This window comes from Leucopleurus acutus, assembly GCF_964270905.1.
Source record: "Leucopleurus acutus genome assembly, chromosome: 2".
Classification (NCBI taxonomy): Eukaryota; Metazoa; Chordata; class Mammalia; order Artiodactyla; family Delphinidae; genus Leucopleurus; species Leucopleurus acutus.
The window spans coordinates 191,233,723-191,248,866 of record NC_139143.1 but is presented as its reverse complement, the minus strand read 5'-3'; the positions used below and the strand labels follow the sequence as shown (position 1 = coordinate 191,248,866).

General features: G+C 49.8%; 1 protein-coding gene across 2 annotated transcripts in view; it reads right to left on the bottom strand.

The window, feature by feature from the left end:
• Positions 1-15,144, bottom strand: part of CEP104 (centrosomal protein 104) — a 56,100-nt gene that overhangs the window by 26,209 nt on the left and 14,747 nt on the right. For both annotated transcript variants that reach the window (XM_082865147.1, XM_082865148.1), the window contains exons 3-12: positions 13,560-13,733; positions 13,044-13,182; positions 11,704-11,766; positions 11,334-11,410; positions 8,565-8,733; positions 8,035-8,190; positions 6,893-7,120; positions 4,962-5,159; positions 4,222-4,389; positions 3,410-3,583 (exon numbers count right to left, since the gene is read on the bottom strand). In XM_082865147.1, coding sequence (XP_082721273.1) covers positions 3,410-3,583; positions 4,222-4,389; positions 4,962-5,159; positions 6,893-7,120; positions 8,035-8,190; positions 8,565-8,733; positions 11,334-11,410; positions 11,704-11,766; positions 13,044-13,182; positions 13,560-13,733 — 1,546 coding nt within the window. The remainder of the gene's footprint in view (positions 1-3,409; positions 3,584-4,221; positions 4,390-4,961; positions 5,160-6,892; positions 7,121-8,034; positions 8,191-8,564; positions 8,734-11,333; positions 11,411-11,703; positions 11,767-13,043; positions 13,183-13,559; positions 13,734-15,144) is intronic.

Below are 15,144 nucleotides of genomic sequence, written 5' to 3'. Positions count from 1 at the left end.
CTTCAGGTGTAAGGTTAGATTGTTTCTTTGATATTTTTCCTGTTTCCTGAGATAAGACTGTATTGCTGTAAACTTCCCTCTTAGAACTGCTTTTGCTGTGTCCCACAGGTTTTGGATTGTTGTGTTTTCGTTGTCATTTGTCTCTAGATATTTTTTGATTTCCCCAGGGATCTCTTGGTTATTCAGTAGTGTATTGTTTAGCCTCCATGTGTTTGTATTTTTTACAGTTTCTTTCCTGTAACTGACATCTAGTCTCACAGCGTTGTGGTCGGAAAAGATACTTGATACAATTTCAATTTTCTTAAATTTACCAAGGCTTGATTTGTGACCCAAAATATGGTCTATCCTGGAGAATGTTCCATGAGCACTTGAGAAGAAAGTGTATTCTGTTGTTTTTGGATGGAATGTCCTATAAATATCAATTAAGTCTACCTTGTTTAATGTGCCATTTAAAGCTTGTGTTTCCTTATTTATTTTCATTTTGGATGATCTGCCCATTGGTGAAAGTGGGGTGTTAAAGTCCACTACTATTATTGTGTTACTGTCGCTTTCCCCTTTTATGGCTGTTAGCGTTTGCCTTATGTATTGAGGTGCTCCTATGTTGGGTGCATAAATATTTACAACTGTTATATCTTCTTCATGGATCAATCCCTTGATCACTATGTAGTGTCCTTCCTTGTCTCTTGTAACAGTCTTTATTTTAAAGTCTATTTTGTCTGATATGAGTATTGCTACTCCAGCTTTCTTTTGATTTCCATTTGCATGGAATATCTTTTTATGTCCTCTCACTTTCAGTCTGTATGTGTCCCTAGGTCTGAAGTGGGTCTCTTGTAGAGTGTATATATGGGTTCTGTTTTTATATCCATGCAGCCAGTCTGTGTCTTTTGGTTGGAGCATTTAATCCATTTATATTTAAGGCAATTATCAATATGTACGTTCCTATTGCCATCTTCTTAATTGTTTTGGGTTTGTTTTTGTAGATCTTTTTTCTTCCCTTCTGCTTTTATTCTCTTCTTTTGTGGTTTGATGACCATCTTTAGTGTTGTATTTAGGTTGCTTTTTCTTTTTTGTGTGTGTATCTATTGTAGCTTTTTGGTTTGCATTTCCCATGAGGTTTTAAAAAATTATTTATTTATTTATTTATTTATTGGCTGTGTTGGGTCTTTGTTTCTGTGCGAGGGCTTTCTCTAGTTGTGGCGAGCGGGGGCCACTCTTCACCGTGGTGCGCAGGCCTCTCACTGTCGTGGCCTCTCTTGTTGCGGAGCACAAGCTCCAGAGGCGCAGGCTCAGTAGTTGTGGCTCACGGTCCTAGTTGCTCCACGGCATGTGGGATCTTCCCAGACCAGGGCTCGAACCCATGTACCCTGCATTGGCAGGCAGATTCTCAACCACTGCGCCACCAGGGAAGCCCTCCCATGAGGTTTTATATAGCAGTCTATATATAAACAAGGTTGTTTTAAGTTGCTGGTCTCTTACTTTCCAATGCAATTCCCATTTCCTGCATTTGTGCTCTCCTCTTCTCACGATTGCTGGGTTTGATATCATATTTGTGTGTGGATGATTTGCTCCTTTTAGTGTATGTTTGCCTTTACTAGCAAGCTTTCCCATTTCTTAGTTTCCTTGTTTGTAGAAACAAGAATATTTCTACCCCCCCCCCACCCCCAACCTAGAGAAGCTCCTTTAGCATTTGTTGTTGTAAAGCTGGTTTGGTGGTGCTGAATTCTCTTAGCGTTTGCTTGTCTGAAAAGCTTTTGATTTCTCCGTCAAATCTGAATGACAGCCTTGCTGGGTAAAGTATTCTTGGTTGTACGTTTTTCCCTTTCATCACTTTAAATATATCCTGCTTTTTCCTTTTGGCCTGTGGAGTTTTTGCTGAAAAATCAGCTGATACCCTTCTGGGGATTCCTTTGTATGTTATTTGTTCCTTTTCCCTTGTTGCTTTTAATATTTGTTCTTTGTATTTAATTTTTGTTAGTTTGATTAATATGTGTCTTGGCATGTTTCTCCTTGGGTTTATCCTGTGTGGGACTCTCTGTGCTTCCTGGACTTGGGTGACTATTTCCTTTCCCATGGTAGGGAAGGTTTCGACTATAATCTCTTCAAATCTTTTCTCAGTCCCCTCTTTTTCTTCTGGGACCCCTATAATTTGAATGTTGGTGTGTTCAGTGTTGTCTCAGAGGTCTCTGAGAGTGTCCTCAATTCTTTTCATTCTTTTTCCTTTATTCTGCTCCTTGGCAGTTATTTCCACCATTTTATCTTCCAGCTCACTTATCCGTTCTTCTGCCTCAGTTATTCTGCTATGGATTCCTTCTAGTGTATTTCCCATTCCAGTTATTGTGTTGTTCATCACTGTTTGTTCTTTAGTTCTTCTAGGTCCTTGTTAAACATTTCTTGTATCTTCTCCATCCGTGCCTCCATTCTTTTTCTGAGATGTTGGATCATCTTTATTACCATCACTCTGAATTCTTTTTCAGGTAGACTGCCTATTTCCTCTTCATTTAGTTGTTCTTGTAGGTTTTAACCTTGCTCCTTTGTCTGCAGCACATTTCTCTGTCTTCTCTTCTTTCTAATTTACTGTATATGTGGTCTCCTTTCGCAGGCTACAGGGTGGTAGTTCCTCTTGCTCCTGGTGTCTGCCCCCTGGTGGGTGGAGCTGGGTCTTGTCCCTCTGGTGAGCAGGGTTGTGTCAAGGGGTGTGTTTTGGGGTGTCTCTGAGCTTAGTATGACTTTAGGCAGCCTGTCTGCTAATGGGTAGGGCTGTGTTCCTTTCTTGCTGGTTGTTTGGCCTGAGGTGTTCCCGCACTGGAGCCTGCAGGCTGTTGGGTGAAGCTGGGTCTCAGTGCCAAGACAGGGACCTCCAGGAGACCTCACGATGATTAATATTCCCTGGGGCTGGGAATTCCCTGGCGGTCCAGTGGCCAGGACTTGGCACTCCCACCACGGTGGCTCAGGTTCGATCCCTGGTTGGGGAACCAAGATCCTGCAAGCCGCACAGTGTGGTGTGCCCCAAACTCTTACACACTCACTTCTATCTTAGCTTCCCCCAGCGCCCAGGCTAGAGGAGGCATGTTTGCTGAAAGAATAAAAATATTTAGATCAAGACCATTATACATCTTTTTTTTTACCCCATTTTTCTATTCTGATTTAATTCTCCATATATTTTTATTTATTTAAAAAAATAGTGTACGTTGAATAAAAAAAACACTAGAAAAAGCAAACTGTACGTTTTAATCATGTTTAAGGCAACATTTACCTGGTTTAGAACATGAGGAAAATATGATGGTGAATCACTAAGGATAATCTATGATGCTCTTGGGTAGACAAGATCTTGTAAGGTATTAAGAAAGTCAAGTATCTGTAGTTATATGTTTATTATTTATGGTTTCAAATTCTGTGGTGAAATTCATACCTGAATAAAATTGGAAGCTATAACACGCAGGCGAGCAGAAGAATCTCCAGTTCTCGTGAGCAGAACAGGAATGGTCCTTTCCACACAGTGAGTTGTTTCAAGCTTACCCAGTTTGTGTTTAGGAATATATTGTGTGATTAACATTTTCAACAATTTCAAAGATGCCTGAAAGACCTAAGAAAAAAGTGATAAAAACAGATGAGCCACTCTCACTGAATTCCACCAAAAGAAAACATGAAATTTACTATTAGTTATAAACACAAACGTTACGCTGAAAACTACACACTGTCTGAAGGTCTGGAAATGGCCAACTGAAAACTGCTCTGTGAGCACAGTTCCCGGCACATGGAAGGCACAGGCTCTTATCTCCCACGTGTCATAAAGTCCCCGACATCTCTCCATGAGCCAAATATCTGACATTACTGCTGAACTGCATGAGCTCCTGTATGAATGCAGACGACAATGTAATTGTGGGATGTTCATTCTTAAGGTCCTTTCAGGGTCAGGAGAAGTCGGTGCTAACTCCCAAGCTCCTCAGGTGTCATGAAGAACAAAAACATAAAGGGGCATGTATCAGTCGTGGTGGCCAGGCCTCTGTGCACATGGACCAGAGGGCACGGCCCACAGGGACAGACCTCAGACTCCTTAGCGACCACATTCCTTCCTCGAGAGCTTCATTCCTAGTGACACCACATGCTAGGTGACAACGGTACTGGGGACCAGGCTGCCTCTCGGGCTACCCTGACCTCCTGGGGACATCCCGGCAGCTCTCTGGCAGACACGGGGCCCCTGAGGGGCGGGCGGGGACTCACTGGGGTCACGATGTCTCGGACGGCTCTCCTGATGAGGAATACGGCCGCCCTCAGCGTGCTCTTCAGGTCTTCCTTTGGGGTTGCCGTCGGTGCATCCATCAGCTGTTTACACAGGGCGAGCAGCGCGTCCTCCCGGTGCGACCATGTTTTGGAATAGGCCCCGGCCACCTGGGAGGGCGGGACCCGGCCCCTCAGAGTGGGCACTTGGCCACATCCCCTCCCCAGCAGCCCCGGCAGCCTGCACCCTGCACCCCTGGCCTTGGTTTGTTTTAAACCAAGACACAGCTTTTCTAATAACAGGACCTCCACCCACTAGGTATGTGTATTTGGAGAAATACTCCTCCTAACGTGGAAAATTTAAGTTTATGTTAAAACATGGAACGTATTAAAAGTTCCAGCACGAGAATCTTTTGAGGCTGGTGACACGCTCATGTTTTGTTTGCTCTGCTGTCCTCTTCCCTGGAGCTGGCGGTGCTCTCAGGCGGGAGCTGGTGTTGGACCCCAGCCCTGTCAACACCACAAATCAGGCCCAGGCTGAAATGGATACTTGTCATGAAATCTGAAATTCTAGCTTACGCTTGTGATTCTTCACGTAAGGAGTAACTATCAAAAGACTTTTCCATTGAACAGTGAGGACAAAGGGCAGTTGCAGCATCGGGACCAGCAAGCCTGGGAGCCCTGTGGAGCCGCCCGCCCCTGCCCGTTGTTTGCAGGCTGTTTATACGAGCTTCTGTTCTTACCAAGGCCTCTCCCAGCACGTCCACGGCGGAGCTGGCTTCGCGCAAGGCCTTCTCTGTTAGAGGCTCAGGCTCGCCCACGGTGCCCGCTCTGGGAGGCTCGCTGCTGTCCGTGTCCCTCGTCTCTGGCTCCGTGGCCACTGCCCCAGGCTGCTTGCGGGTCGCGGGAAGGGGCCGCTCATCGTAGGGCAGGGACTCGAGCTGCGGGAGGACAGGGCGGCTGCCGGGCTCGCTGCAGGATCCTCCCCGCATACTGACCCCCCGTCTCCACCCATGGGCTGGCTGCTTGGGACGTACCTGGTCAGAATGATGGTATTTTGCTAAATATCAGTCTCGTCAAGTTAGAGTAATTTATATCACAGGGTGTAATTGAAAACAAATTAGATCAGGGGTTTTATTCCCTTCTAAACTTACTACAGACCTAATAAACAAGCAGTGTAGATTCTGCCGCGATTACTATTTACAACTAGTGATTTCAGTTCAGCTGACAGTAGGTCACTACAGTAAAAGTCATTACAGTTTTTTTCTGGCAAGACCCTTGGCATTTTCTTAGTTTATTAGTTTATTTCTGAGAAACAACTCTCAAGCCTCATTTTAAACGCATCCAGTGCCCAGCAGCCTTGAAGTAACACAGGCAGCCAAAGCTCCAGATCCTTATCCACCTTTGTCTGCACCCTGCAGCAGACATTTCCCGGGCTCTGTTCTTGGCGACCCACGTAGAGCGATGGGAAGACAGACTCCCCGCCCTCGGCGGGCCTCGTTCTCAGGGGGAGACAGATATACATTAAACAAGTACACACGTCACAGACTTCCAGGTAACTGAGGGCAGAAAGAGCGATTCCAGAGTCACTTTCTGAGGAAGGTGTCACGGTGACACTGAACAGACAAGGAGGACCATTTATTCATACTTAATACTTGCTGAGGTCTTAACTGGGTGTACAACACATGTGAGATTTAGCTTCTCATCTTTTAAAATGTGCTCACACTTGTAAAACAAAACACATTGAGGTACTAAAAAAGGAGAAATTAGAGCACTTTTAGATTGAAGTGTGAAACATAACAATTAATTTACAGACAAGATATCACTGGAGGGAGAGGGAGGATGGCAATGCTCACAGACACGCCCTGGGAGAGCCAGCGGCATGAGGGCGTGGGGGCCGTGTGGCAGCTGTGGGCCTCTGGCTGCCATCCTCTCCAGGGTCTACTGGCCACGTGGCCATGCCCGGCAGGGGCTCCAGGGAGGCCCCCACAGGCCAGTTGGCACCTTTGCCCCCTCTGGTCCTCGTCACTGCTCCTCAGGTGGCAGGTGACTGAGGCCGATCTAAGCAGGGTTAACCCGGGGACTCTGCTTAGAATGGGACGCACGCTCTCCCCCAGAGGGCACAGCGTACAGACCTGAAGCTGAGGCCACGTGACGAGCCCAGCCTTCCGAGAGGGCGTCTCAGAACCACAGGAAACAGACTCGCAAGACAGAAATCAAACCAACCCTGGAACCCACATGACCTCTTAAAATTCCCAGTTAAAAACGCCAATAACCCCCAGTTTGAACCAGGTTTTCTGTCCCCTGCCACACAGGAGGTTCTAACAGGTACGGTAACTGGATACGACTTGTACCGAGGCTCTATTAAGGTCAGGCCAGGGTAGGAACCTGACGAATATTGTCTCATTTAATCCTGGAAACCACCCTTTAAGAAGACGTCTGTACATCTTTGCAAAGAGAAAAACAGAGGCTCAGAAGATGAAGTGTGTCTCAGCCATTGGCCGATGTTCCGGCTGCAGCTTTTCTGCCCCTCTTCTTGACGCAGCGCGGGTAAGGCTGTCACTGTTTTGTACCCTGATACAACCCTTGCCCCGGGAAAGCACCTGGCATGATGCGGGTCCCCACTACATACATGTGGAATAAACTGTCCACAGTGTGAACATGAGTTACCTACATGGGCCTTGGGAGGAGGACCTGCGGCGGGGGGTGACCAGTCCACCACGCAATGCTGAGGAGAAATGTCCAGGGGATGCGATGAAGGCTTCTCCTGAAGGAAAGGGTCTGCAAACTGGTTTTCTGTCCCCCTTTCTTCTGGCTGTGGCAGTGAGAGCGTGGGCTGCTGGTGGCGAGGGCTGTTGGAACGGACCAGGGGCTGGAGGGGCAAGTCCAGAGGCCTTCGTATCTGGGGAGAAACAGGCCATTCAATCCCCAGTGTCACTGCCCCACCAGACACACCCCTTGTTCCCCCAGGGGAGCGCTAGTTTGGGAAGGCAGAGGGGGAAACCCACACTGACGAGGTCCCATAGCCATGTCACTGCCCCTGACTGTCTCTGGATGGTTACTGTGTGGACCACTCAAGTGACACCTGTACCAAAACACCAGAGTGGCCATGAGCATCTGTGCACGGGGTGCTGTGGTGGGGAGGCCACAGGCGGGCAGGGAGCACCCGGCTGGACCCGAGAGGCCTGTGCTGGTCACTCCGTGTCTGCAAAGCAGGCTACTTCGTGTCACCTGAACGAGTGCAATGGACTCAGTGGTGGCCACGTGCTGGGCCAGGAGCAAGAGCTCCAGGCAGACGACTGCACCTGAGGCTCCCTGTTCTCACCCCTGTGGATGGGGTGGGGAAACTGAGGCACAAAGAGGCCAAGGAATGAGTCTGTGACTACAGAGTTGGACGGAGGAACGGAGCCCGGGGTCTGGCAGCGAGTGCCAGAGGCGGCACTCCCTGCACTGCCCTCTGGGTGCCGGGCCTGCGTCCCAGCCTGGAACGTGGGCTCCGGACATGAGACCCGCCCCCACCCAGCCCGAGCTATCAGGGTGGTGCTCTCTCGCCCCATTCCCGGGGGCTGTGTGGGCAGGGCTGCCAACAGGAGATGCAGTCGCCCACCGGGAAGCCTTCCCACCCGACCTGCCCTGTCTCCGCCTCTGCAAATCCTGCAAGAGTGCGTCAAGGCCAGGCCTACGACACGGGCCCACTGTCGCCGCTGTCGCCTGAGCCTGACAAAGTCTTCCGTTTTGAGGAACGCGCAACCACCCTCGTGGACCCCGCGACGGCTCTCCCGGTCCCTGGTCCCAGCTGCGGGCCCTGCCACCCACCAGCTCGGCGTCCACCAGCCCGTGCAGCTGCAGCCGCCCGTACACCTGGCTGCGGTAGCGCGCCATCTGCTGTTTCTTCTCCTTGGCCAGGTCGTAGTCCTCCTTCTCCACGGCACGGCGCTTCTCCACCTCGTACCTGCCCAGCCGCTCCCCGACCTGAAGCACACGGCGTTGGCTTTGGCTTTGGCTTCGCACGTGGACCGACTCACGCGAGGTGCAAAGACGGTTTTAAAGTAACGCTTTGAGGACAGTGTGGGCGACCAACCCCGTGTCGGGGGGAGAGGGGAACGGCACGGGGGATGGAGGGAACGGGCCACCGCCACCTGCGAGCTCACGGGAGTTTAAACATCTTACATTTCCTGCGGCCGTGGCCCTGAGGAGGGCTCTGCAGGAGTGTGTGCTCTTGCTGTCCTTCATGTGCTGATGCCCCTGAACCCACGCTAACCCTGCGGCCTTCAGAGGCCTGCCGTTTGCTGAGCAGGAACCAGGGCAGTTAGACACGGAGCCACCGCCTTCCCCACAGGCAGTACCTTCTGCAGGTCGGCGATGGCCTGCTTGAGCGTCTTGGCGTCGTCGTAGCGCTCCCTCTGGGCCGCCTCGCGCTTCCTTTCATCTAACCTGCGGATAATCTGTGCCACTTCCGGATCCTGGTACATGTCAAAGGCCAAGTCATCTAGTGGGGAAATATAGTCAGACTTCCTAAAGGAAAGGAAAGGGTACTTTAGAGCCAGTTTCAATCTATGTGACGCTGCAGGGGGAGAGTGGGCCCCGTGCTCAGTGCTGAAGACACACAGACAGTCTGGAAAGGTCCCACCCACACCCGTTCCGGAGCATTTCTTGCTGAGAAAGCAGAGGCTCAGAGAAGTCAGTAACGGGCTTCAGGTCACATAGCAAGTGCAGGCAGGTCTTGCTGACCCCACAGCTTATGCTCTTGACCATGAATTATATGCACACGGGGCATCTGAGCCTTCAGTGTGTTCATTCACTCATTTGGCAGATATCCCGAGTGCAGACCGTGCAGGGCTCTGCTCTGGGTGCAGGGACAGGACAGAGCATGTGAATCATTTGTAGACGTGGGAAAACCAAAACCAAAGCCAGCCATGAGCAGGCCCCAGCCCTGCAGAGGCTGGCTTGGTGGCCCAGGCCGAGTCCAGGGTTGCATTTCACGCCACAGTAATGGTGACGAGCATTAAAGACGGAGAACTGCTACCACTGGGCTTGTACCTCAAAGTGTCTGATCGTATGACATCACCATCCAGTCCTGCAGGAGATCAGAGAAATCCTTCCCAGAATAAATGACCTAAACGTGATCTGAATAACCTGTTTTGGATTACGCATTGCCTCCCTCTTTCCTCCCAATTCTATAACCGGCCAGAAGCTTTCTTCTGGGCCTGACATTTAGAACCAGGACGCCGTTCTAACTACTCGACAGAAGCGTTAGGGGACACGGTCCAGAGCCTCCCAATCTGCTGCATCAGAGGCAGGAAGACGCCTGCTGTTAGCTTCGCCTTGGGTGTCCTTGCACACAGCAAGTATCATTAAAGAGATTATTTGTCATACAAGTTTGGTTGGTTAACAATATACTCAAACAGGACAGGGGACCACATCACCTTTCAAAGGCAGCCAGGATCCCCTTTCCCCAGGCCTTGACTCAGGAGGCTGTGGGCACAGCAGCGGGCACACGGCCACGGCGGCTGTGAGCGTCTCCGTTCATCTCAGTGATGACTGAACAAGAGCACGTTTCTGTGCTTCCAAGATCCGTTGACTCTTTTTACCTAAATACACACCACACGCTCAAGTCTAACTCACTCTGCCCTGAAGTCCCAGAGGTGAAGCCAAGGCTTCATTACAGTATAAAAACCCTACGAAGGACGAAATGATGCTGCAACGCCCAGGCATCAGCAGCGCCCACTTGCCACGATGCTCCAGCACTGCCTGTGGGCTCAGCCTTGGGCGCTGCCCACAACCTTTCAAGACCTCCCTCTACCTTCAGGAAAACCCTGGCGGGGGGCGGGGGTGGGGGGGTGGGGGGGTGGGGGTGGGTGGGTGAGTCAGGACAAGAAACTGCAGTTTACCATCCCCCATGGCTAACTTGATAAAGAACTGATTTAAACAGAAACCACAATTCCCCAGAGGGCTCTTGGCGATACTAAACCCGGTAAGTGAGCTTAGTCGTCCCTGTTCACCAAGGGCAGAGCCGGGGGCAGCACCTCCACGATGCTGAAGGAAGTACCTGCCGTCAGTGCTCCCCCCGTGCTTCTCACCCCCACCTGGCAAGGTGAGGACTCCAGCAGGCGGGAAGGATCCGGGCTGAGGACTGAAGCGGAGCTTGTTAGGCGGGATGATGGGTCACCCTGCGCCGTGACTTTTTATACACGAAACTGTAAGCATGGCCTCCACTCCAGTATGCCATACTCAGCACCACCCAGTGGCTCCGAGCAACGGCACAGAGAACTGACGCCACGTTTGATGCAAACAGAAGAGCCAGCAGTTCTGGCCATGTGCGTGTTAGCGTGGAAATACACCACAGGTCATGTGCAAATGTCAACCGTGTACTAACATCTAAGCATCTTATCTCTTCGCTATTGGGAAGCTGCCGTCAGAGAAGGGGACCTGGGTATTGTTTTGAATCCCTTTCTCTTTAGGCCGGGTGCCTGTGGAAGGGGTCCCCCTACTTTCATAAACAGCAGACACATGACAAGGGTGCTGAAGGACTCTGTCCCAGAGGGGCACCTAGGGACAGAGGGTGTAAAGTGCCGTGCCCTCGGCCTTGCCCTCCACGCCTGACTTGCTAAAGAGTCAGCAAGATAGCGAAGTCTGTGTAACTGTCCACGTGAGGAGCGTGGAGAGGAACTTACAGAAACTGATGTGACATGCAGTTCTCACTCCCTGAAGGAATGAGGTTTTAAAGCAGATATAGATGAACTTTGGGGTACCTGGTAATCTGGGTCAATTAATACTTCGATTCTTACCTATGAATTTGCCTGTGCCACCAAAATACCAAAGGACGGCTGGCAGAGCTTTTATCTGAATGCATTCGAGGAACTGGCTAGTAACACCAGAGCATGCAAGAGACGAAGTCAGCTCTGCAGGGCAGTGAATGAAGATGCGCTGAATAAAACGGTGACCTTAATCTGCAGTGTATTTAAGACAATCCCATCAGTGGCTTATTCGGCTCCAGACTGAATGTAGAGGCCCCCAGGTCCAGGATCCTTTCTTTGGAGCTGACTTGCACTTTCATGATTCCAAGGAAAGTTACAGAAATTTATTGCCTCGGGGGTGGGGGGCAGGGCTCTTACCCAGAACAAGTTCCTTCGAGAGCTGGGTCCTCCGTGTTGTGCCCTAGATAATGATCAATCAGCTTCTCTCTAGAGGTCTTTGGGGGAAAAAGTTATGCTTAGTATCTCAGAGAGAAAAGGAACAACATAAAACAGAGATGATCTGACATAAAGGTGTCAGTCAGGGTGCTTCAATGATCCTAGTGTCCTGGAGGGACAACTAAAATTCTCGAGTAAAGTTTAATACAACAGCTGCTGAAAATGATCTGCTAGCTGTTCACCAGATAATTCTGTGAGGATTTTTAGGATGATACTTTTGTGACAAAAATAAACGATCCCCTCTTGTTAGAAATAAATGTCCCTCTTCAGGAATGAAACTTCCCAAACTTACAATATTGCTTTCATCACTGAAATCTGCAGGGTCTCCAATGATATTTATTGCCACCAAAGCAACCTAAGAAAGAGTTAATCAACAGAAATTAAGTATAACATGTTTGACATGACTTAACCCCTTTATAACAAACTCTGAGCCACACTGTCATAAAACGGGATGAGGTACAGCAAAATGCTTTAGCTGTAAAATCTCACGCTAATATAGAATTATTAATGACTTTTATAAATTATATAAGTTAATATTCTAATGCTGAACCAAGAGGGTATTTTAATGTTTAAAGGATGTTAAAACAATACAGCTAAAAAACCTCCAAAGTTTTAACCCAGCTTTATATCGAACCATCCACTCAAGGTTAAGGATGGGGTCACATCTACATGATCGTGGTAAATTAGACAGTGAAATGCAAACCTACGTTAACATAGCTTGGTTTGTCCAAGGCACTGATTCTCACTTGACGGGGAGGAGCCGCCTTCGCGTACCCCCTTCCTTGAGAATCACGGTTGCTGAACTGAAAACTGAGGAATTACTGGTGAATACACAGATGGGGTGGAGGAGGGAAAAGGCTCAGAATTCTGCTGTCAAATACGGACCAGGCACCACGACTCTGTCTCAGAACTCTCCTTCAGCTCACTTGCTCAGCAGAAAGCTCTGACTTGCTGGAATGCTTGCATTCCTCTTGAAGGGGGCAGAGAGTGCTGTAAATATCTGTGCTAATTAACAAGACTACTTTGGACACAGTTGATTTCCACTAATATTCTTTATGCCAAAAAAATAAAAAGAAAGGGAGGGAGGGAGCTAGAGAGATTCTGGACTGCATGCATCATTAAACCGCACTCTTAATTTCCACCAGGGGATTTATCTTGTAAAAGTTTAGGGGGTTTATGTAGAACAGTGCTGTCCAACAAAAATAATGGGCTGGCCAAAAAGTTCGTTCGGATTTTTCCATGCGATGTTACCTCGAAAACCCGAACAAACTTTTTGGCCAACCCAATATAATGCAAGACACATATGTAATTTTAAGTTTTCTAGTCGACACAGTAAAAGAAACATTTAAAATTGATTTTTTGATTTTAACAATATATTTAAAGCTAATGTATCCAAAACATTCTCTTCTCCTTGTGTAACCGAGCCTGGGTCACACATGCAGCCCATGCACTTGGACCAGCCACGCTCCCAGCGTGCACAGCCGCACGTGGCCGGTGGCTCCGAACCGGAGCACGCAGCTCCAGGGAGCTTAGCACTCTCCCACAGACACCACCTTAGAGGAGGAGTCTCGGATGCCACAAAGCAGGGGGCGGGGTAGGGGTGTCACCAAGGGGAGGGCCCATGTGTCTCACCTGATTATACACATTGTACTTGTTGATATGGTTTTGGTGAAAAATCAGCTTAAGAAACTGTCCTACTGCATCCACATACACCGATTTCAGTTCCCGGGCTTTGCAACCTGTCTTTTCATTGTCACAGAGAGAGACGTAGCTGAAAGAAAAAACACAACTCTGGAATCACGCTGATGTGGAAATACGCTGCCTTCGGTGCCCACTGAGCTCCACAGGTTTCAAGGAAAGTTGTTAGGTCTGGAACGAAAAACCCTAGGGAAGAAAGCCCAGAAGTCAAGTTCTAAATAGTTCTCTTAAGATAAGCTCTGCCCCTGAAAAGTGGCCTGAGTACGACTGACAGGAACACTGCCCAGTAAGCACCAGGCCCCAGGCCGGTGTTCGGAAGGGGTGTGCTCTCCACCCGCACACAAGTACGTAAGACAGCGCCAAGGGCAAGGGCGACTCCTTAGTTTTTAATTGCTTTGAGATGGAATTAGGCTAAGAGTCCCCACCGTGTATGTTAAATTGCATTCTTACCCAAGCCTTCGAAACCGCTCTGCTTGATACGGTGCGAAATACTCCGGCAGGCTCTCACTAACGTAGAGCTCGATTTTACTGGGGATCATATACTGATGAGCAAGCAACTGTAGCTTCCTTACTCGACATCTCTCCACCATTTGAAGAACAATTTCTTGTGGAAACTGGCAAAACCTGAAAGCAAACACATTTCTGTTTTATCTGCAGGATCTCCGTAGAGGGTCGAGGGATGTTCGCAGCCACGCTTCCACGTGCGTGTCAGGTCTGTGGGTTCTGACGCTGCCGCGTCCCCGGTGCTGTCCCCGCCCTCTGGCCTTCCAGTCGCAGCTCGAGCTTGGAGTGAAGGTTTGATGGGGTCTGCCAGCCCCCCAGCGTGAATCATACTTGGAGCAGTTAGTTAGTGGTTTGAAATGAAACCCAAAGTTTATCACGAGATAAAAACATCAATCTAAAGATGCTGTACTAGTGAGTCAAAGGACTTTCCACCAGAACCTGAACACTTCAGGCAAGCCCTTGCTTTACAGAATCCTGAGTGGAGTGAGCAACGATCAGTACTTCAAGAATGCCTCTCAACGCTCGCTCAGCGGCCTGGGGAAGCCTACAACTGTCCACGCTGGAGCTTCTAATTCTGCCCAGAAGGGACACAGAGCATTAGAACGTCACACTGCAGTATGTGATCACGACTGGGGGCGGGGGGCAGCACGATGCTTCGACAGCGGGCAGCGTGTGCGCCGAGCTGGCCAACACTGGGTGCGCACGACAGTGGGCATCGGGGGCATCTAGAGCCGGGGAAGCACCGAGGATGCGACAGTGGGAAAGGCCCCTCCAGCACGCGCCACGAGCCTCCTCGAGTGCAGTGGCGACCTGGCCCCTGGCCGGCCTGGCCCCTCTCCCGCCTTTCCTCCCAGCAGCCCCAGCTGAACTGCACCAGAGCCAGCCTGCCCCTTCTCTTGACCCGATCACCCCATCAACACACACGCACACTCACTCACATTCTCACATTCACAGACACACACACTCTCATACACATACACTCACGCTCACACACACAGTCACTCACACAGTAACACACACACTGACAGACACACTAACACACTCATACACACTGAAACTCACACACACTGACATGCACACATACTCACACCCATTCACACCCTCACACAAATACACTCTATGCTCACACTCACACACACAACACACACTCACACTCATATACACTCAGAGTCACACACTCACACAACACACACACACACACACTCACACACACGCATACACTCCAGAAAAGCCTGAGGAGTCTCCCATGACCCTGCCTCCGTCTCCAGCTCCCACCCCGTTTCTCAGCTGCCCCCTTGGCCAAGGTCACAGGCCACCACTGACCTCCACGAGGCTGAGTGCAACGTACACCTCATGGTCCTGACTTCCTGGGCCCCTTCCTGCCTCGGGCCGCCTTCCCGTCCGGCCCTGACTGTGCCCTGTGCTGGGTTCCAGGTTCCCTTCTCTATCTAGACTCACTGTGAGGCATCCCACCTGCCCCATGGCTTTGAAAACCTCCTAACAGGGAGGAACCCCAAGTAAATATCATCCT